Source organism: Carettochelys insculpta, chromosome 3, assembly GCF_033958435.1.
Source record: "Carettochelys insculpta isolate YL-2023 chromosome 3, ASM3395843v1, whole genome shotgun sequence".
Classification (NCBI taxonomy): domain Eukaryota; kingdom Metazoa; phylum Chordata; order Testudines; family Carettochelyidae; genus Carettochelys; species Carettochelys insculpta.
In genome coordinates this window covers 131,975,882-131,994,474 of record NC_134139.1, presented here as the reverse complement: position 1 = coordinate 131,994,474, position 18,593 = coordinate 131,975,882, and the positions used below count along the sequence as shown (strand labels likewise).

General features: G+C 39.6%; 1 protein-coding gene across 4 annotated transcripts in view; it reads right to left on the bottom strand.

Moving 5' to 3' along the window:
• The window catches only part of ASCC3 (activating signal cointegrator 1 complex subunit 3), a 501,864-nt gene that overhangs the window by 447,264 nt on the left and 36,007 nt on the right, over positions 1–18,593 (bottom strand). Inside the window, exon 1 of one of the 4 annotated variants that reach the window (XM_074990826.1) lies at positions 751–848. The exons of the other annotated variants lie outside the window; for them this stretch is intronic. Within the exon in view, the coding sequence (XP_074846927.1) occupies positions 751–828 (78 nt within the window). The 5' untranslated portion in view covers positions 829–848. Of the gene's footprint in view, positions 1–750; positions 849–18,593 lie in introns of those variants that run through there. 4 annotated transcript variants of the gene reach the window in all.

The following is an 18,593-nucleotide window of genomic DNA, read 5'->3' as shown; positions in this document are numbered from 1 at the left end:
AGTGATTTAATAATCTTGGGTTCTTTGAAAATTCTGTACACTAAAAAGGTTTCTGAAGACAGTGATAATGGTGGGACTTTTTTTTTTTTTTTTAAAAAGAGATTGCAAAGCAAGATAGTTTACCTTAAAAAGAAAGCATTAGAAGGAATTTAAAGATTTTAAGATGTGATCAATCTCGCCACTTTACCATGTCTCAGATACAAGAGTGGAACTCAAAAATATTAGAAAATACAATATTAAGTTTCTTTTTCAACAAACAGTGTAAACCTGAAGTGCCAAATTCACTGACATGAGTGGAAACAAATACCATATGTAGATTTCATAAAGGGTTAGATAATTTTAGGTTCACATACGTAGCTATGAAACAGCACGCACAAATGTTCTGATGCATCAAAAAGTTTACTTTTCACAGAGATAAAAAAATGTCTTCACCACCACCATCACAACTAAACCACATACAATACACTAAGTGCATTGTGGAGATTTTAAGTTTCTTTTTTCTGAACCTGAATGTCTCAAAAAGAAATCCTTTGTTACTAAATTAACATGTCAGTCAAAGATGCAGAAACAACACTAACATAAAAACTCTTCAATTATGCAGTGTATAAAACTGATTTTAATCTAAATGTCCATGGTAGTGATAACTCAATCTGTGATTCCCAAAGTCTTTTGATCTCCGAGTTCATATAGCTGAGAGTATCCATTACACAAGTATAACATTTCTGCTGTTTTGTTGGAGAACAGACTCACCTCTCTGTTACTTATTCTATACTGTTGTACGATACGTTCATAATGATGTTGCAGGAGTGGAATGCTTTCAAGACACATTTATAACCAATATTAATCCTGCAATGAAACGCATTTTTCAGCTCTTCAAGTCTCAAGACCATCCGGGTCATAACAAGCACATTTCTACATAGCAAAGGTCTTTCAGGCCAACTCTCTGGCTGTGGCCACACTAGCCCCCTCCTTTCGAAAGGGGCATGGTAATGAGGGATTTTGGAAGAGGCTAATGAGTATGAATATGCAGCGCCTCATTAGCACAATGGCAGCCACATGTGATTCTAAAGTGCCGATTTCAAAACACATATCACCCTTGTACCTGGGGGCATTTTGAAAGGACCCTCTGGTTTTGAAAAGCCTTTCTTCCCATTTGGTTTTGGCTTTCAAAATCAGAGAACACTTTCGAACGGACAGTGTGTATTTTGAAATCAGCACTTTGAATCACATGCAGCTGCCATTATGCTAATGGGCACTGCATATTCATGGCAGTGCCTCATTAGCATCTTCCAAAATTCCTCATTACCATGCCCCTTCCAAAAAGAGGGGGCTAGGGTGGCCACAGCCTCTTAGTATTATGGTTCTGATAAGTGCATTTTTCACATACTACAATTAACTTTACTAATTAAGAACTCAGAACAGACAAGGATATGATATAATTGGAAAAACATTGCCTAGAATCTTAGAGATGTTCACAGCTGTTACTGAATATTTTCTTGGCTAACAAAAACGGCCAATATTTACAAAACATTTGTATTACACTGTGTTGCTGTTTTCCCCCTCTATCAATGTGCCTTTTCCTCAAAGATGTGTTCTCTTGGTATGTCACTCCCACATTAAGTATGCTGCACACCGCTTATTACTTTGCACTACAGATACTCTATAGCTAGAGACACTGGCACTTTGATAGATTATTTCATTGGTTTCTGCCCTTCATTTCACATTCTAGCCCCATCATATTCTATTATCTATAAGACAAGGCCTCTTTCAAATATTTTAGCAAATTTTAAACTCACCCTACTGTTATGAATGGCTATGGTGAAGTTAGTGTATTCCTTCTTTTAATAGCTTGCCTATACTAGACAGCCTGTGTCAAAAGATTCTTCACATGTCATGAAACACCAATATACTTAAGTATAATCATTGCCAAAAGTGTTCATTGGCCTATGTTTTAACAACCTAGTTACTGGTCACCACTTTATGCCACTATCCACAGATGATTACGTTGATAGAGATTTTGACTGGCTTCCAGCCTAGGTTACGATGTTTCTTTTTTCTTAAAATTACAGCAGTGTCTGTACTCACATTCATCTAAGTGTTTTCATCAACATTTTGTCCACCTTTAAGGTGCATAATTTGTCTAGCATCCCAGAATAGTGTTTTCATTTTGGTCATGGTCATGTGTTAGCATATGATATGGCATATTAAGTAGCTGCTGCACATAAAGTGACCCCAATATGCAGAAAGTAAAAATTTCTCCCAGAAATGTATGTCCTGAACCCTCTAGCCTTCTCCGCAACAATGCAAATTCAAATTCATAGTCTTATTTCTGTTACAGAAGTAATATATGCACATAGCTTGCAACCCTGCTTCTTGAGATGCACCCTCAGATGCAGTGTGCTTCCTTTTATTTCAAACATCCTTCAAAACCCTCGAGCAATACCACTTGGTTTTACAATTTTTATGTTTACAAATGTCCTGTAATATTAAGTAAATAGGACATGTATGCAACACAAGTATATCTCATATGCTTTTTTAACACTTTACTTGAGGTTCCACATGGCTAATTCCAATAACCACATAAGGGCTTCTTGCCATCTCTCATTCAATATTTGTTTGTAAACAGAGAGAAAGCCATGCTAGTCTATATACTATCAAAACAAAAAAAAGCAGTCCACTAGCACTTCAAAAGACTAACAAAATAATATATTAGGTGATGAGTTTTCATGGGACAGACCCACTTCTTCAGATCATGGCCATACCAGAACAGACTTATGGCTATGATCTGAGGAAGTGGGTCTGTCCCACGAAAACTCATCACTTAATACATTATTTTGTTAGTCTTCGAAGTGCTACTGGACTGCCTTTTTCAGTATTTATTTGTGACAGTCCCAGGTACACCAAATTAACGAGCAGCCATGCCACTCTTGTCCTGCAATCTTGGGTGCCATATGATGCATTGCCAAAGGAGTTCCCAGCTGGGACTGTCACAAACAGCCTTCCAGCATGTGAGCTATATCCTGAATATTTGTGCATAAATGGTACATGCCAATCACACACTAATTACACTCTGGCACTCACCAGAGTTCTACTGCAGTAACCCTTCCAGACTCCTAGTCTTAAATTTTCTTCCAGAAATGTACATCCCACACTGTTTAACCTTCTCCTCAACAATAAATTATGTAAAGTCAGTTTTTCTTTAATGGAAATAATGTGTGTACAACTTGCCACCCTGCAAGAGAGCAATTACAGTGCCAATGTATAAAAGAGAAAATAAGAACAACCTGGAGATTTATAGGCCAGTCAGTTTAACTACAGTACACATGAATATAGGACAAATACCAAATTCAGTCCTTTCTGGTCAATTTCACAGTCAAGGGGTATTCAGATTAGTCAGTTTCACTATTTCACACCTTTGCAGCTCAACATGTTTATTTCTGACCTTTCATGATATTCTAACTGGAGAGTTCCTTACACAAAATGAGATCAAGGGGAACGAGGAAGGTAGTTAAAGTTGCTGTGAGGACGTGGGTCTAAAAATGTCACTTTTACTTCTGAGCTGTAGTCAGGGAACGGCTACGTGAAGTTCCAGGGAGTAGAAGCAGCCAGCTTGTGGGCCCCCGAGAAAAATGGGTTCCCCAACTCTGGAAAGAGACCAGAGGGTGTAGCTGAGGAGTCGCAAACTCATAACCCAGAGGCCATCTGCACCTCATGCAGATTGAAGATCCCATGCACACCTGCAGGCATGCAAGTCCCTGTGGCCCTTGGGGTGATGTCCATATCCTTACCACAAGTCCAGCCGTTGCTCCCATCATGGCAGCAGAAGCTGTGTGGAAGCTGCTTGGCCGCCCTCTCTCAAGCCAGCCTGGTCACTCCACTTCACATAAGTAGTAGGAAGCAGAGCTCCCCAGCACAGGCTGTCCTGGGAGATGGCAACAGAGCAAAGCAGGCTGCTGCAGCAAGTGCAGGAGGAGACCTGAACCCTGTTGCCAGCCTCAGGCCACCCGAGTACTGCAGGGGGTAGGAGGAATAGGCTGGTTGGAGCAGCTGCCACAGAGCCTGCCAAAGTGTGGAGCCTAAGGTGGCCACACAAACATCTTATGGACAGTACAGCTCTGCATACACCTGTCCCGGTACACGGGGATGCCATTAGTGCCGATGAGCTAGCAGCTGGAAGTCATGCTAGCCCCTCTGTACTAGCAGTGGTGGCACTGGGGACCAAAGGTGAAGGTTTAAAATAACTTGGGGGCATGCTTGTGGGGCCGAGGGAGTACACAGGGTGGGGAGGGGGAGAGACTCATGGACTGGCAGGCAAGGCCAGGAAATGCATTGGAGGGATGCATGGAGAATCCCCTCTTCCTGGAGCTCTGTCAGAGAGGGGCCCACCAGCCCACTAGCAGGATTTGAGGACTGTCACTTGCCCTAAGGCAAAATTGAGTTTGAGACCACTGCTGTAGCTCCTATCCAGTTAGTCACCTCAATTCACAGCAGGAGCCAGGGGAAAAGCATCTGTGAACATGGACCTCTGAGGACACCTTTGATTCGGTTCAAACAGGGGGAAAAAAAGCATCAGCTACAAAGCATCTGGGCTTCTTAGATGTGGATTCCACTGTGGAAATAACAGACGCTCACATGGAAATACTAAGCCCTGGATGTAACTAGGGGACAGCATTCCAGCTGGGAGGATGGAGGTGTAATGGACTCAGATGCATCTGGTTAGTGGTGAGAAAAAACTGATTTTCTAGCTAATGTAAATGACAGCACATGCTATTTTCCACAACTCTGACTTGGAAAAAATAAAAATTACTTTGCTCATTACTGCCAGCATTCAGCACTAGTGGAACAGATTGCACTAATAAAACTACCAAAAAATTATAGGAGTGCATACACCCAAGTTGTCAGTATCATTAAAATTCAAATTAAACAACAGGTTACGTTTACATTTGCATTCTTCTTTCAAAAGGGGAATGCAAATGAGGCATTGATTTACATATCTTGCACTTTACAATGTTTTCAGAAGATTCTTTCTAAAGAAAGCAGTGTAGACGGGGCTCTTTCGAAAAGAAACTCCATCTACAAAAGAACCCTTCTACCTGAAGCAAAATATTGTGTTTTGAAGAAAAATGCTTCTTTAGGCAATATATTTGCATTTGTATGGCTTTATATGAAATGTAGCACAGGTGTGCACAAGTATACAGTGCTCAAAATATTAAAATTCAGTTTAATGATTGGCCTACAAACAAATTCTCAAATTCTCTCATGTGAAAAATATTTCATTTTATTTTCATAAACAGAAGTGTCAGACAGCACTTTTACCTTAGTCAATTTTCTTGCCTTACAGAATAATTTTAAATATTCACACTTCTAAAATTCAGCTCTTTAATGGCATTAACAATTTGGCCATGTAAATTAAGACTACTTATTTTGACTTTAAAAAGTGTGTCCAAGCCAGATTTCTATTTATTGCCACTAAATAAATGAGTGACTTCTCGGAATAATAAATGCCCATTATTTACACATACTTAATTTGGAGAACCAATTTAACAAAACTAAAGCCAAGGTCACTTTACAACTTAATTAAGATGACTTTAAATGCAAGGACTATTTCTTTCCTGCATTCTATAATTAGATGTGTTGTAAGTAATGTTTAATCTAGGTACTTTAGTATACTTAAAAGCCCACCTCTGTTTTCTTCATTACATGACCCTAGTGACAAGGCCCAAGAAAGAACATATATTGGTTTAAATTTTGGAGCAGAGAGAGGGACAATTTATGTGTACATATGGGTGTAATATGGTGGTCCTACGACATCAAGAGGCAAGACAAGTGAGGCAATATCCTTTAGTTTGTAGGCTTTAAAGCAGCAGATATATCAACAAAAACTTTGGTTTAGTACACATAGGAAAGTGAAGTTACTGAACTTCTCCAAGTTGTGATCATTTGCTTGATCAAAACCACTTCACACTTACCTCATTTTCCTAGACTGATTTTGTATATCACTGACAATTGAAGAAAAAACCAAAAAACAAAAAACTGGAAATTTACTTTAAACTAGCCTAATCCTTTAATAGTTCTTTGTCTTCTATATGCTTGTCTAGCATACTACCAACACCTCCATTGCTTACTGGGCTCTTCAGAGACATTTAGAGGTAAACTAGAGAAAAACAGCAGCACAGAACACTGAGAGCCAGGACTGGTGGCTATAAACAAACTTTATGAGATCATGGGAAACTCGGCCACACCCATGATAAGCACTTTTGGCAACTTCACAATTTGCTCACTAGTCTCCTTTAGTTCCTTGTGCTTAGGCTCTCCATTTAAATGTTTTGACTTTTAAAAAATGTTTCATTTCTAGAAATTTGTGCAAACAGATGACTCAGGATATCTATTCCCCACTTTAAACTAAACAGCAACACACATCAAAATCATGAAGGTAGTTAGTCAAAAAAATCTGAGTGACAGTCACCATTTTCAACGTGAGGTCTGCAGACCATGTCTGAGAGGCTTGTGAAAGGTCAACCACAGAACAATGGTTTTCAACTTGTCATCCACAGACCCTGGGGATCCCCTACACTGACTATACCTAAGACTTAAAGGTTTCTTTAGGTTTCCATAAGTGAAAAGAATTTTGAAAATCACCACTTTAGTGGAACTCTGCCATAAAAGGCTAGTACTGCAACTGGGAAATCAAACCAAAAATATTTACACACTTCAACCCACAATTTTGCTCTGGAAAAGCTTGCAACTTGGTCACAAACCGTATTTGCTTTGGATATGGCAGTCATGTGGTTGGTTATGAAGTGCTGTCACAGATATACAGACCACTCTTCCTGTGCATCATAGATGCCACATATGGGGCTATAGATTGCCATGAAATTAAACTATTATAGCTTCAGAACTTTTCAAAGATCATGTTACCCAGTCCAACGTAGATTATTCAAGTCAGGCATTTTGGTATGTGTGCTTGCATATAAAAGAAATGTTATCTGGTTAGATAAATGCCAATCCACACCAAGGTCTGCAATGTTTAAATTATCTTTAAGACACACTCACTATTCAGACAAAATTAGATCCCAGCCCACGAGGCAAGAGTTTCTTGATATGCTCCAGCTACCACAAGAGCCCAATTTAACTGGCTGATTAGGCCAGCATAATAATGGTTTTAAACTATCAGCCTGTGAAATAGAAGCTGTACTTTCCCACTGCTTATGAGAAACATGCTCCAACAGAGCAGAAGGATTGATTCGGATCAGGGGCCATCCTCATCTAGTCCCTGCAATCCTCACTTGGTCTTCTCCATCCTCCCAGCACCAGGGACCCATTTCCCATTTACCACCTTGTCACTAGGAAGCTTCCTACTATCAGGAGACATTGAGTGAATCTTTAGACCAATACATTAGTTATAACATTAATATGATGCTTCTGCAGTAATCTCTTGCAAGCTCCAACCAGTGATAAGGTGCATGGGCAGAATAAGTGAAGGAGTAGATAGGGATTTACTGCTACATCGCTTAACTTTTTGGTTTTGCTGCTTCTGTGTCAGGTACACTGGGCACGTAACAGGCATCCATACTTCACACTAAAGTTGGGATCTTTTTGTGTATTAGTTTCCAAATGTGTTTTAAAGTCATTTTGGGGTTTTTGTTTTTCATATTTAAAGCAAGAGGTGTTGAACAGAAATGAAAACCCTCTCAATCTGCGTCACTTGATCATTCTAAGAATGGCAGAGTCTCTGATTACTTATGGGATGTTTGTCAGACCCAACTCAGTAGCAGAGCCTGGAATCCCATTTGTCTAAAGTTTCAGCTCATCAGTTTCCTTCGGCCCCTTTGTAGAGTTTGAGCTAAAACACTAAGAAAAGTTAAAGCAACCAGGATTGTGGTGAGAAGAATACAGGAAGCCAACAGAAACAATATCACCAAATTCAAGCATTCAAAAATCATCCAATTGACTTACAACTCATAAGTTTCTTAAGTAGTGGAAAATTAAGATAAAAAAGTCAGTCTTCAATCAGATTTTTAACATATGAGCTGTGCCTCAATGCTATGCAAAAGAGTTATCAGAAAGCCAGTTGCTACACAAGATTCAAAGGGCACAAAAACTAATACTATTTGAAACTTGAGACACAAAACACAACTACAGGTAGAGAAATAAGATAATTTAGACCCCTTTTATGTCTATTTGAGACTACAACTTTAACTATGAAGCTGCAGCTACTAGTTCCTACACTTAGTTATTCAGAAAGTGAAGGTAGTAATGACTTATACAACTTAAGAAGCAGGTTGCTTCTTTTTTGGGAGCATACTAAACGTTCAGACTAAAGTTCATGACAGACACATCCATTCTAAAGCTGTACTCCACAACATACATTGGCTGCTTGCCAGTTTCCCTTTTGCTTTTGAGACAGTGGTTTTGACCTCAAAAGTGAGCTGGAAACAACCTGTCTCTCCCCTTGTGCCATACTGTCGAGGGCCTCAGGAGTTGGATGGGTGGTTTGGTTTTTTTTTTTTTTTTAAACTGTATATTAGTAAAAATTTGAAATCAAGAAATAAGCTAAAGGCTGAACGTAATAGGGATACACAGTGGGACCAGGCATGCATAGGAGGAAGGAGCTTTCTGATAGACAGATGTGGAAAGGACGTCCTGATGTGTGGGAGATTAGGGAACAGGTGTAATGTAGGCTGAGGTGCAGCTGAAGTGGTGGGGGCAGCAGTCAAGCAAAAAGAAGATCCACACTGAAAAGGCCTTCCAAGCTTAATCTCCAATTCTTACTTCCATTTCTCCCTACACCAGGCCCAAGAAGAAGTCTCATGCACTCTGACAAAATACACAAAATATTAGGGCTAAAGAGAAAGGAAAAACAATTAACTTTAAAAAGCACTTGGTAGTAGCCAATAGCTCAGACATCAGTCTTCTGGTTCTCTTGAGGACTCTGGCAAACAAAGTAGTGAAATCTTGAATTTTTTTTTTTTTTTTTTTAAAAACAGAATAAAAAATGCCTACCATCTTTTTACCTTTTAGAGAACCATAAACTTAAAAGGCAATATACGAAGGTACTTTAGGATTGTTTATCTATTAATTAACAATATATAGCATCAGGCTAAGTTCTGCTTACCAGTCTCATACTTCTGACATTTCTTTTTGTTTTCTTTTTTAAATTTATCTTTTCTTCCAGTGGGCTAGTTTTTCAATATTAGGCAATCAATCTACCTATTTATGACATATGCCGAATGCAAATTGGATAAAGATTTTAATTTCTCAGTCTACAGGCTTGTAAAAATGTATCTACATATTTTACATCCATGCACACAAAATCAAAAATTAGTCGAGTGGCATAAGTTTAAGAAGTAAATATCATTTATTAAGATATAAACTAATACTGTGCACTGTGAATGAGTGGCAATAATATTCTTTGCTCATCACTAGTATTCCATCATATTATCACTGAATTCCCTGCTACTCATTTAAAATAACATTTAACATTTTGTCTAGATATGCCTGTGACATGCTGAATAGTCTGCTGTCATACTGAATGACACTTAAGCATCTTAATTTTAGTTATTCAGACATTTCCTTTTTCATCCTGTAACACAGAAAACAGAATAAAGGAGTTTACATAGACCGTTCATCAGTTAAGTTGCTTAGTCATGTTTTTTCTCCTAAATTGCAGAAGTCCCCTTAATTTCTTTCAATACCTGCAATTAACATCTAAGAAATTACAAGAAGAGTACTGGTGATCTATTTTAAGATTGAGTAATGGTCCCTGAGTTAATGGTGTTACAACAGAAGATGGAATTCACTCTCCCCCCCCCCCCACAAAAAAAAAAACCCTCAAAAGTGTCAGTATTTTAGTTACTATTTCTAAGTTTTAACTAGAATCTCTACGGGAGTTATATTCTTTGAGTCATGAAGAAATGCTGTAATTTCTGCTTCAAAATCTAACCAGAGCAAAGCATTCTCTAGTTATCGTGAGAAAATTAGGTTAGTTAAAATACATCTATTTGTTGTTCTTGGCCTCTGAGGATAGAGCAAGAGGCAATGGACTTAAACTGCAGCAAGGGAGGTTTAGGTTGGACATTAGGAAAAAATTCCTAACCGTCAGGGTGGGCAGACAGTGGAATAAATTGCCAAGGGAGGTTGTGGAATCTCCATCGCTGGAGATATTTAAGAACAGGTTAGACAGATGTCTATCAGTGATGGTTTAGACAGCCCTTGGTCCTGCCTTTGGGGCAGGGGGCTGGACTTGATGGCCTCTTGAGGTCCCTTCCAGTCCTAGTGGTCTATGATTCTATCAATTTTTTACGAAGAGCTATTGTGGTGGCTGCTGTGAGAGAGAATATAATAAATCTTGAAAAAGATTAGACAGCTGTCATGGCTAAGGTCTCTGTGCAGCATGTTTCCCTATACTCATAGGTTGGTAACTGGCTTCTTACATGTAACTACCAGTTATATAGTTATGAAACGTAACAATCCAAAATATGTTAATTGTTTATTTGTAATGTAATCTAATTTGACTAGACTTTTCAGAGTGGAAGACACTGCTTCACGAATTCAAAGTGTATGGCTGTGTTTGTGTCTACACTACAAAAATAACTTTGAAGTTGCTTATTCCAAAGACCAACCTCAAAGTAAGCAACTTCGAAGTTGACATCTATGCACACCCTACTTTGAAGTAGGGCACTGCTCCATTCCCAGAAATGGAATACGGACTTCGAAGTTGGGCTCCCTACTTCAAAGTTAACTTCTAAGTAAGGGAAAACGTGTGTAGAATCTTTGATGGCTACTTTGAAGTTGATTCCTAGTGTAGATGCACCTTATGAGAGGCAACTTCTAAAGCAGGCATGTCCAACCCGCGGCCCTGGAGAGCTAGTAATGCAGCCCCACAAGATTGTAAACTTTTAACATTATTATGTGATTTATATACATTAACTATATTATATGCGGCCCAAGACAATTCCTCTTCACTCATTGTGGCCCAGGCAAGCCAAAAGGTTGGACACCCATGTTCTAAAGCAAGCAGATTTCTTACAGTTATAAAGTAAGAGAAAGATTGTTGTGGGATAAAGCAGCCAATAAGTGAACGTGCTCTTCATTTAATAAATTTATAAATGGCTTAAAGAATCACACCTGAAATAGCGCATATTAGAATCCACCCAGAAAGTAGCACTAGCTTATTTCACAAAATTATAGAAATAGGGGGCCAGAAGGGACCTCAGAAGATCATTTAGTCTAGCTGCCTACACTGAGGCAGTTAAGTATACTGAGACCATCACTAAGAGACGTTTGTCTAATCTGTTCTTTAGAGCATCCAATGGCCTTGTGCCCATTACAACATGTTTTTCATTCTTCTCATATTCTGGCCTCCTTTGCTGCATTTTTTCCCCCACAGTAGAAGTAGTTTTCCCTTCTCCTTGACAGTCAACCAAGTGGTCATTTCAGTTCCTATGGGTAACACTGAGCGACAGCTGCAGTCTCTCAGTTGTCAGTGAGCCATACTATATGCCCGGCCCACACATCGCACTATACCTGTTTTCAGCAAGTGACTTCCACTCTGCTATTTGATCACTTCACTTGGGACTCTATTATGAATTGAAATTTCCAGAGTTCTTATTTCCATTGTCCTCTCCACAACAGACTGTTGTTACTCCACTGTCTTTATCAGTACCCACACTTCACTGTTACAAAATTGGTGACAATACACTGCTGAGTTGAAGAGGCTGGCACATGTTGCCTTGATTTTTCCTTGGAGAACATCACTGATAGATCAATGTGCACCAACCTGCCTGCTTAGTTCTTAAGAGCTCGCCTTCCTAATATCAGCCCAGACAGACATATTGCTCAGCTTCAGTTTGTTTTCTCTTGATTGTTACTTAGGCTTTTGGCAAGATACCAGCTCACAAAACTTCAGGCACTTAAAATTTGGGCACTTGTTTTTTTTCCAGTCCAATATTGTCGCTTTTTGTGTTAGAGTTCTCATAACATTTTCTGTAGTTTGATCATATTTTCAATACCATCCACAAAACTGAGATGGTTTAACTGCTCTCCATTGATATTTCCTCTTCCACTTAATACATCTTATTATCATATCAAGGTAGGTTGTGAAGGATTTTGGTAAAACCATGTCATCTTGTTTTACACATTTCTTAACTAGGATGCAAAGGGAAGTATCAAATAAAGCTATATACTTCAATTCAGTCAGAACTTGCTTCTTTAAGAGTTTGATATAGTTTGTGTTGATGCCTTGCTCTGCAAGAGCTTTCAATGCTACATTGATCCCTATGCTATTGAAGGCTTTTTTCATAGTTGAAGACAATACATAAAAGGAATTTGTATCCGTTAGCATTTCAGTAGCTGGTTTATAGTGAAAATATGGTCCGTTGCACTGAAATTCCTTTGAAAGCCTGCCTGTTCTATTGTTTGCTGCCTGTGCAGATTCTCAGTTTGTTATTTTGGTGAATGGACTATAGACATGAGAGCAGGCATACTGAACAAGAGTTCTTTAGATCTTCATGACAGCCCCTCTTGTACAGCAGAATGGTATCATTTGCATTTCCAAGTAATAGAAACTTCTCTGAGCAAGATTTTCCCAGGGGTCTTGGCCTCGAGTTCTTATTTTGATTATCAGTCTGTCTGTACCTGCGGCTTTTCCTTCCTCCATTTCATGAAATGCCATGTCAAAGGACTAGAAGTGCATGCTTGTTGGTCTGTTGAAGCTTTGGTAGTGGGATCATTTATTTAAGACATGAACAGTTTGCTGCAGAAATGTTTGAAGACCAATTCCATTACTATTCTGTCAATTACCTATTTTCTATCACTGTTCTTCCACACCATTATTGTTGAGCTGTGCAATGTCACTTACCGTTCACATCTTTTGAAGCTTCTGCAATAAGAGCCTCTCATGTCAGTACTTCTCAAAGTTCTCCTTTGAACTTTTATCAACTAACACAAGGAAGTACTCAAGTTTGTCACCATCATTTCACTTCACATTCCTCTGCTTCTGTAAGCGTGTTCTGCATTTCCTCCAAGATTCTTCCCTTCATTCTTTGACTCTCTGCTAATTCTATATATTGCCTCAATTTATCAGCAGTTTTTTTTATAACCCTCTTTGCAATTATCTAGAAGGCTCCAATCTTCCTTGGAAACGTTCACTTTGAAGATTCTCTCAATGAATGTTTTTACTGTTCTCTGCCACCTGTAGTTTCTCTCCATCTTTTTGTTGAATTTGAGCAAGGCTCTGAGCAAGCAATGGTCACTACTACTATTAAATGATGGATCTACAGAGATGTCTCGTACAATGCACTGGTTATAAATCAGAATATAGTCAATGCTTCACACTGGATGTGATCCATGTCCTTTTGGCCTTCTTAAGCTAGGTTATAGCAAAAAAAAAAAAAAAAGCCATTTTTAATCTTCCAGGGTTGCCACTTTCCTTGTGGAAAGTGTCTGGCAATGCCATATCTTCCAATTAACTCTGTTCACCTTCTTGCCCTCTTCCAACTTTGACACTGAAATCTCCCATCACATATGTGGGTTTTTGAATTAGGGTCTCCTCAAGCTCCTGATAGACTTCTTGGCCATATTGCTGGAGATTGTCCCTTCCAGCCCCAGCATTCTATGAATGGACTAAAGAGCACACAAAAGAGTTGAGGCCCATTTATTCATGTTTTAGGCACTTCTTCATTGACCCACTCGCTATGTGGTCAGTTGCATGCTTACCTTCGCAACATAGCTAGCGCCCAGCTTCAAGAAATATGACAGCTTTCTTCTCCCCTGCACTGGCAGTCCCAAATCTTATTAGTATGGATGAACCTACTGAAGAATGCACTCTGCTGTCCCCACTATCAGACTAACCAAGGTCACTGCTGTGCCACACTCTGCTTATGAGGCAGGATTTTGTAGGAGCAACACAACTGCTATAACAAAAGAGTACATGAAAGCACAACCCAAAACTAACAATAAATGTCCAAAAGCATCATTGCCCTGATGAAGGATATAACACCAATGTCAGCTTTTTGCAAAAGCTGCTGATTTTAAACATCGGCTCAATGGTCCCACATGAACACAACGGGTAATGAATTAGCAGGTCTGTTGTGATTAAAGGTGACACCCAGCACTTGATACTTGTACTAAGGAAGGGTTTTGTGGGAATGAATGGTGATGGAATGAATAGAACCAACATTTTAAAGCCTTCCTTGAGATTGTTGCTTGCAATCCACTAAAGGAAAAGCCATTTTGGCAGATATAGGGCCTTTTAAATGTTCAGCTGGTCATCGCACCCATTCTGAAAAATACCATACAAGACAGAAGCATGACTTAAGCAACATAATCTCATTTATACAATAGGTATGCATTGCCAGTTGTCTAAATGGGAAGCAAGGAGAATCACTTCCACTCCTCTTTCACTTTACTTCTTACTTTTAAAAGAATAAACACTGTCTTTAGTTTTCAGTCAGCAACTCACTCTTATATACAGCATCACTTCTGTGGCACCACTTCAGTGATTCTGTTGCCTTTCAGAAAAGCTATGGAAAGATCTTTAAGTAATTTGAAACATCAAATTTCAAAAAGAAAGTTCAAAGGTTCAGTTGAAAGAAGTACTGAGGAATTATGTCAGAAATTCACTCAGCACTCCACACCACCTTCACCAGTTGAATGTGTTTGTTCTCTCTTATTCAGCAGACTCCTCCTCTGGTCCATGTCTCCCCCAACACAACACTGTCCTATTACAGAACCCCATTCCATGCTCCATCTTTATTCATCTTTCTCTGACACATTACTAGTCCCCAACACACTACTCACATCCAAAGATGTCTGCTACTGACCCTTCACCACTAGTCACTCTAACAGCGAGTCTCCTGTCCTCCTTTTGCCCCGACAGCTTCTATCAGTTCCTGGAATACTACTTAAAGGCAGAAATAAATAGCAGATTTATAATGAGTATCTTCTACAGAGCTGCCTTTCCCCTATTTACAATTGAAAACAAATTTCTCACCAGCATCAGCAGCAAAAGAAAGTATGACCACTCATGCAGGGGGAAAAAAATTGAGGTACTTTTTTCCAAATTTAAAAGTATCAAGTTATTTTCTATTAAAAAACAAGTGGTTAGAAAGTATAATTACACATTAAAATTAATGAGCTGTCAAAAGTTATTTAGCTCTTTAAAGATAAAAATGCAACCTCTCATTTAAAACAGTTGCTTCATAAGAAAACTGTTTAAGTAGATACAAGAGGCTTGGGAACGGACCAAGGTCCTTCCTGAAAGAGGTAGTGGGACTGCATCTACACGACAGTGATCTTTCGAGAGATGATATTTCAAAAGATCTCTTCTGATATATCATCTTTTGAAAGAGTCTGTTCACACACAGACAAGGCAGATCAAAAGAGCAATCTGCTCTTTCGAAAGAACATGCCAGGGAAAAATATCTGGCACCATGAAAACTGCTCTTTTTAAACAAAGGGCCCCATGAGCATTCACACGTACTTCTTCCAAAAGACTCTTTTGGAAGAAGGCTCGCGCTCTCTCTCTCATTTGGAAGAGGAAGAGGGCCTCCAGAAGAAGTGTTGTGCTATTTCGAAATAGCGCATTTCATGCATGGATGCTCCACTTGTTCTTTTGGAAGAGGGCCTGATTTTTCCAAAAGGACTTGTGAGTGTGGATGTAGCCTGTGAGTAATCTAACAGAGACTACAGATTTACCTACACTAAATTCAACTGTAAAAAGTAAATGCAAGCTCACAAAATGTCACAATAACCTGTAACAAATGTAAAGGGAATAGATGCCAATTAGCCAGATAACCCTAACATTAATCCAAACATTATGTGTGCACACACACACCATATGTATATTGTGGCAGGGTGGGGCCAGGAGAGGAAAAGACAGGAATAAAAAACAGCAGAGATGGTGCTGACAATCAAAGTGGGAGCAGCTGAGGAGTAGGCGGCCCTAAATCAATTAGGGTCAATTGATCCCTCTCAGGCCTATCTTTATAAGCCCTTCTCCATGCAGGGCAAAGGGGAGGGTGATTAAGGAGAGTTTGGAAGGCAAGTGAAGACAACTTAGAGGAAAACTAGAGACCACAGAAAAGGAGAGGAGCCTCAGCAACCTGGGGGGGCTGGACTGCCCCAGTCCAGTGGGCACCTGAGCTCAACCAAAGATTGTGAGGAACTGGTCAGCCGGAGGAGCCAAACAAAGGAGGGGACTTGCTGCCGCAGCTACCACCAGCGGAAGGAGGTACCAGGGGCAATCATCTGGGGAAGTGGCCCAAGGAGAAGAGCTACAGGGGCAAGGGCACAGGGAGACAGCCCTCCCTGAGAGCAGCCGTCCAGGGTCCCTGGGCTGGAACCTGGAATGGGTGGGTGGGTGGGTGGGTGGGCACCAGGTTCCCTCCAGAACACCCCCTGCCCCAAGCAAGGGTAAGGGGGTTCGTATGGTGGGGCCAGTGGACTAAAAGGAAGATTCGGGGCCCAGGAATGAGACTGACCCTGCCACAATGTAATACACTACAACTCAAGAATGCTGTTAAAATCATGCTTTGTAAAATAATAAACATGAGTCCAAACATTAATGAAGCAAAACTGGTTTGTTGAATACTAGGTCTAATTGCTGGACATGAAAAAATAGTTTATCCCATCCCTCTTTTAGGTCCTTAAAGAAAGATTGTTGTAGGAAAAAAAACAAAGGTTAGTGACAACTGTCATCTTTGGTACCATTTACTGCGAGACAGATTTTTCCTCTAAAAACTCTGTCCGACTAAAGCAAAAGCAACAAGGGATGTTGTTTTGGATTTTCCATATAACTTATGAATATGAATTGCACAAAGGGAATATGTTTTATGCAAAACAGTTCATGTAACACATCACTGGATATATTATAATTTGCTGAATGTGCATATTCTACTTATATGCATGTATCTTTCTTGTATTTGGATTTAGCATTATGAAAGTATAAACCTGTATTGCTAACATAGCCATGCTAAATGAAGTCCTATTCAAGGAACTTAATGGTCCAATACTCAAAAGAATGTTCTGTGAACAAATTCTTTTTTTTCCTGGAAGCCTGAGAGCAGAGAGTCTGTGGTTGGTCCTAACAAGATGTGTGACCATATCACCTATCCTGGGACACATTTTGGGTGCTGCACTTTTCCAATGAAAACCAAGTAAGAAGTCTGAACTGAACAAAGTATTCACAACTTACGAAGATCATATTTATGGGTGGAGAGTGAGGTAGTTTTGTTCATTAAGTCTCCCCATCCCACCCAACATGACTATTTCTAATAATAGAATGGATGGTGGCAAGGGAAGGATGGAGCCCAGGCTGGGAGACTTTCCAGTCTGTGAAACAAGCTTATTAGAACAACTTGTTAGTGTATTAAGCTCACCTTGTGTGTTCTGTTGTACTTTGGTAATATGCATGGTTGTGTGTGTTCTCTCTTATGAGTACTTAACTCCCACCTTTTATGATTCATAAAATCACTTTTGTTTATTAACAAATCCAGCATAAGTAATTTTTAGAGGGGGCAAAGAAAGGCAGCAGCCAGGAGTGTGTGCATCTCTTTACCTTGAGAAGGAGGGTGAATATGAGCTCACCTCGTATAAAATTTTATACAAAGTAAAACAGATTTATCTGGCCTTCAAGACCCACCAACGCTTTGCATTTGAGTGCTGAGACAAGTCTCTTTGGCTGAGCCTTTTCAGAGCTGAGCTGATCTCAATGTCTGCATCATACTGCAGAGGGCTGTGACTCTGTCACTGCTGGAGGAGGCCTAGGGGCCTGGCTCAGCAGGTCAGAGCCAAAGTCACCCATAAGGACAGGAAAGTCAAGTATGAAAATATCCAACATGCGGTGTTGTCGATAATTCAGCACAAAGTGACTGCTCCAAGCGTCCCAGTGATAAAACTCTTCACATATTAAAATAAAAAGCCTTATTAATGCTTTACATTTGAAATGTTCTCTCTTCCTTCCTTATCTGTAATATTTAGTTACGTGTTTGCAATGGTACTAAGGCTCAAGTCTCTGAGCACCAAATCATGGACTTTATTTAACATAGCTAAATGTTGGACAGTGACTGTTAAACTGAATATATAAGCAAATGATGCCAAGTCTATACAGTGACCAAAAAATGTCCCCCATATATCAGAAAAACCAGTTATACAATGGTTTCTCCCTTCCCCAGTGCACAGACTTGTTTATAGTGACTTAAAACAACGTCATTTCAATTTTACTAAACACAAAGACGAGAAACATTGATGCCACTCAAATCAGCTATAGTCCCATGACAGCTGTGACCACAGGTTTAGCAATATACCAAGCCTCAAAAGCTAAGAGTCATCCTTGCCTTTCACCTGCAAGAAGTAACTTGCCTGAAGCCACTTAATGCCAACTACACTTTTTTTTTTTGATGGGGAAATTATAATGAATTTAAAAAAGGAAAGTGTCATCTGTCACATTAAAATAAATATAGGTTGAATCTCTTTAGTCTGGCACACTGTGGTCCAGTGCTTAGGTGTTCACTCCGTGACTGCTCTGAAGTTGGAGCACCCATAGGGAAAACTGAGGGGCTGCGGACTGCTGAGCACCCACCACCCCATGTTCT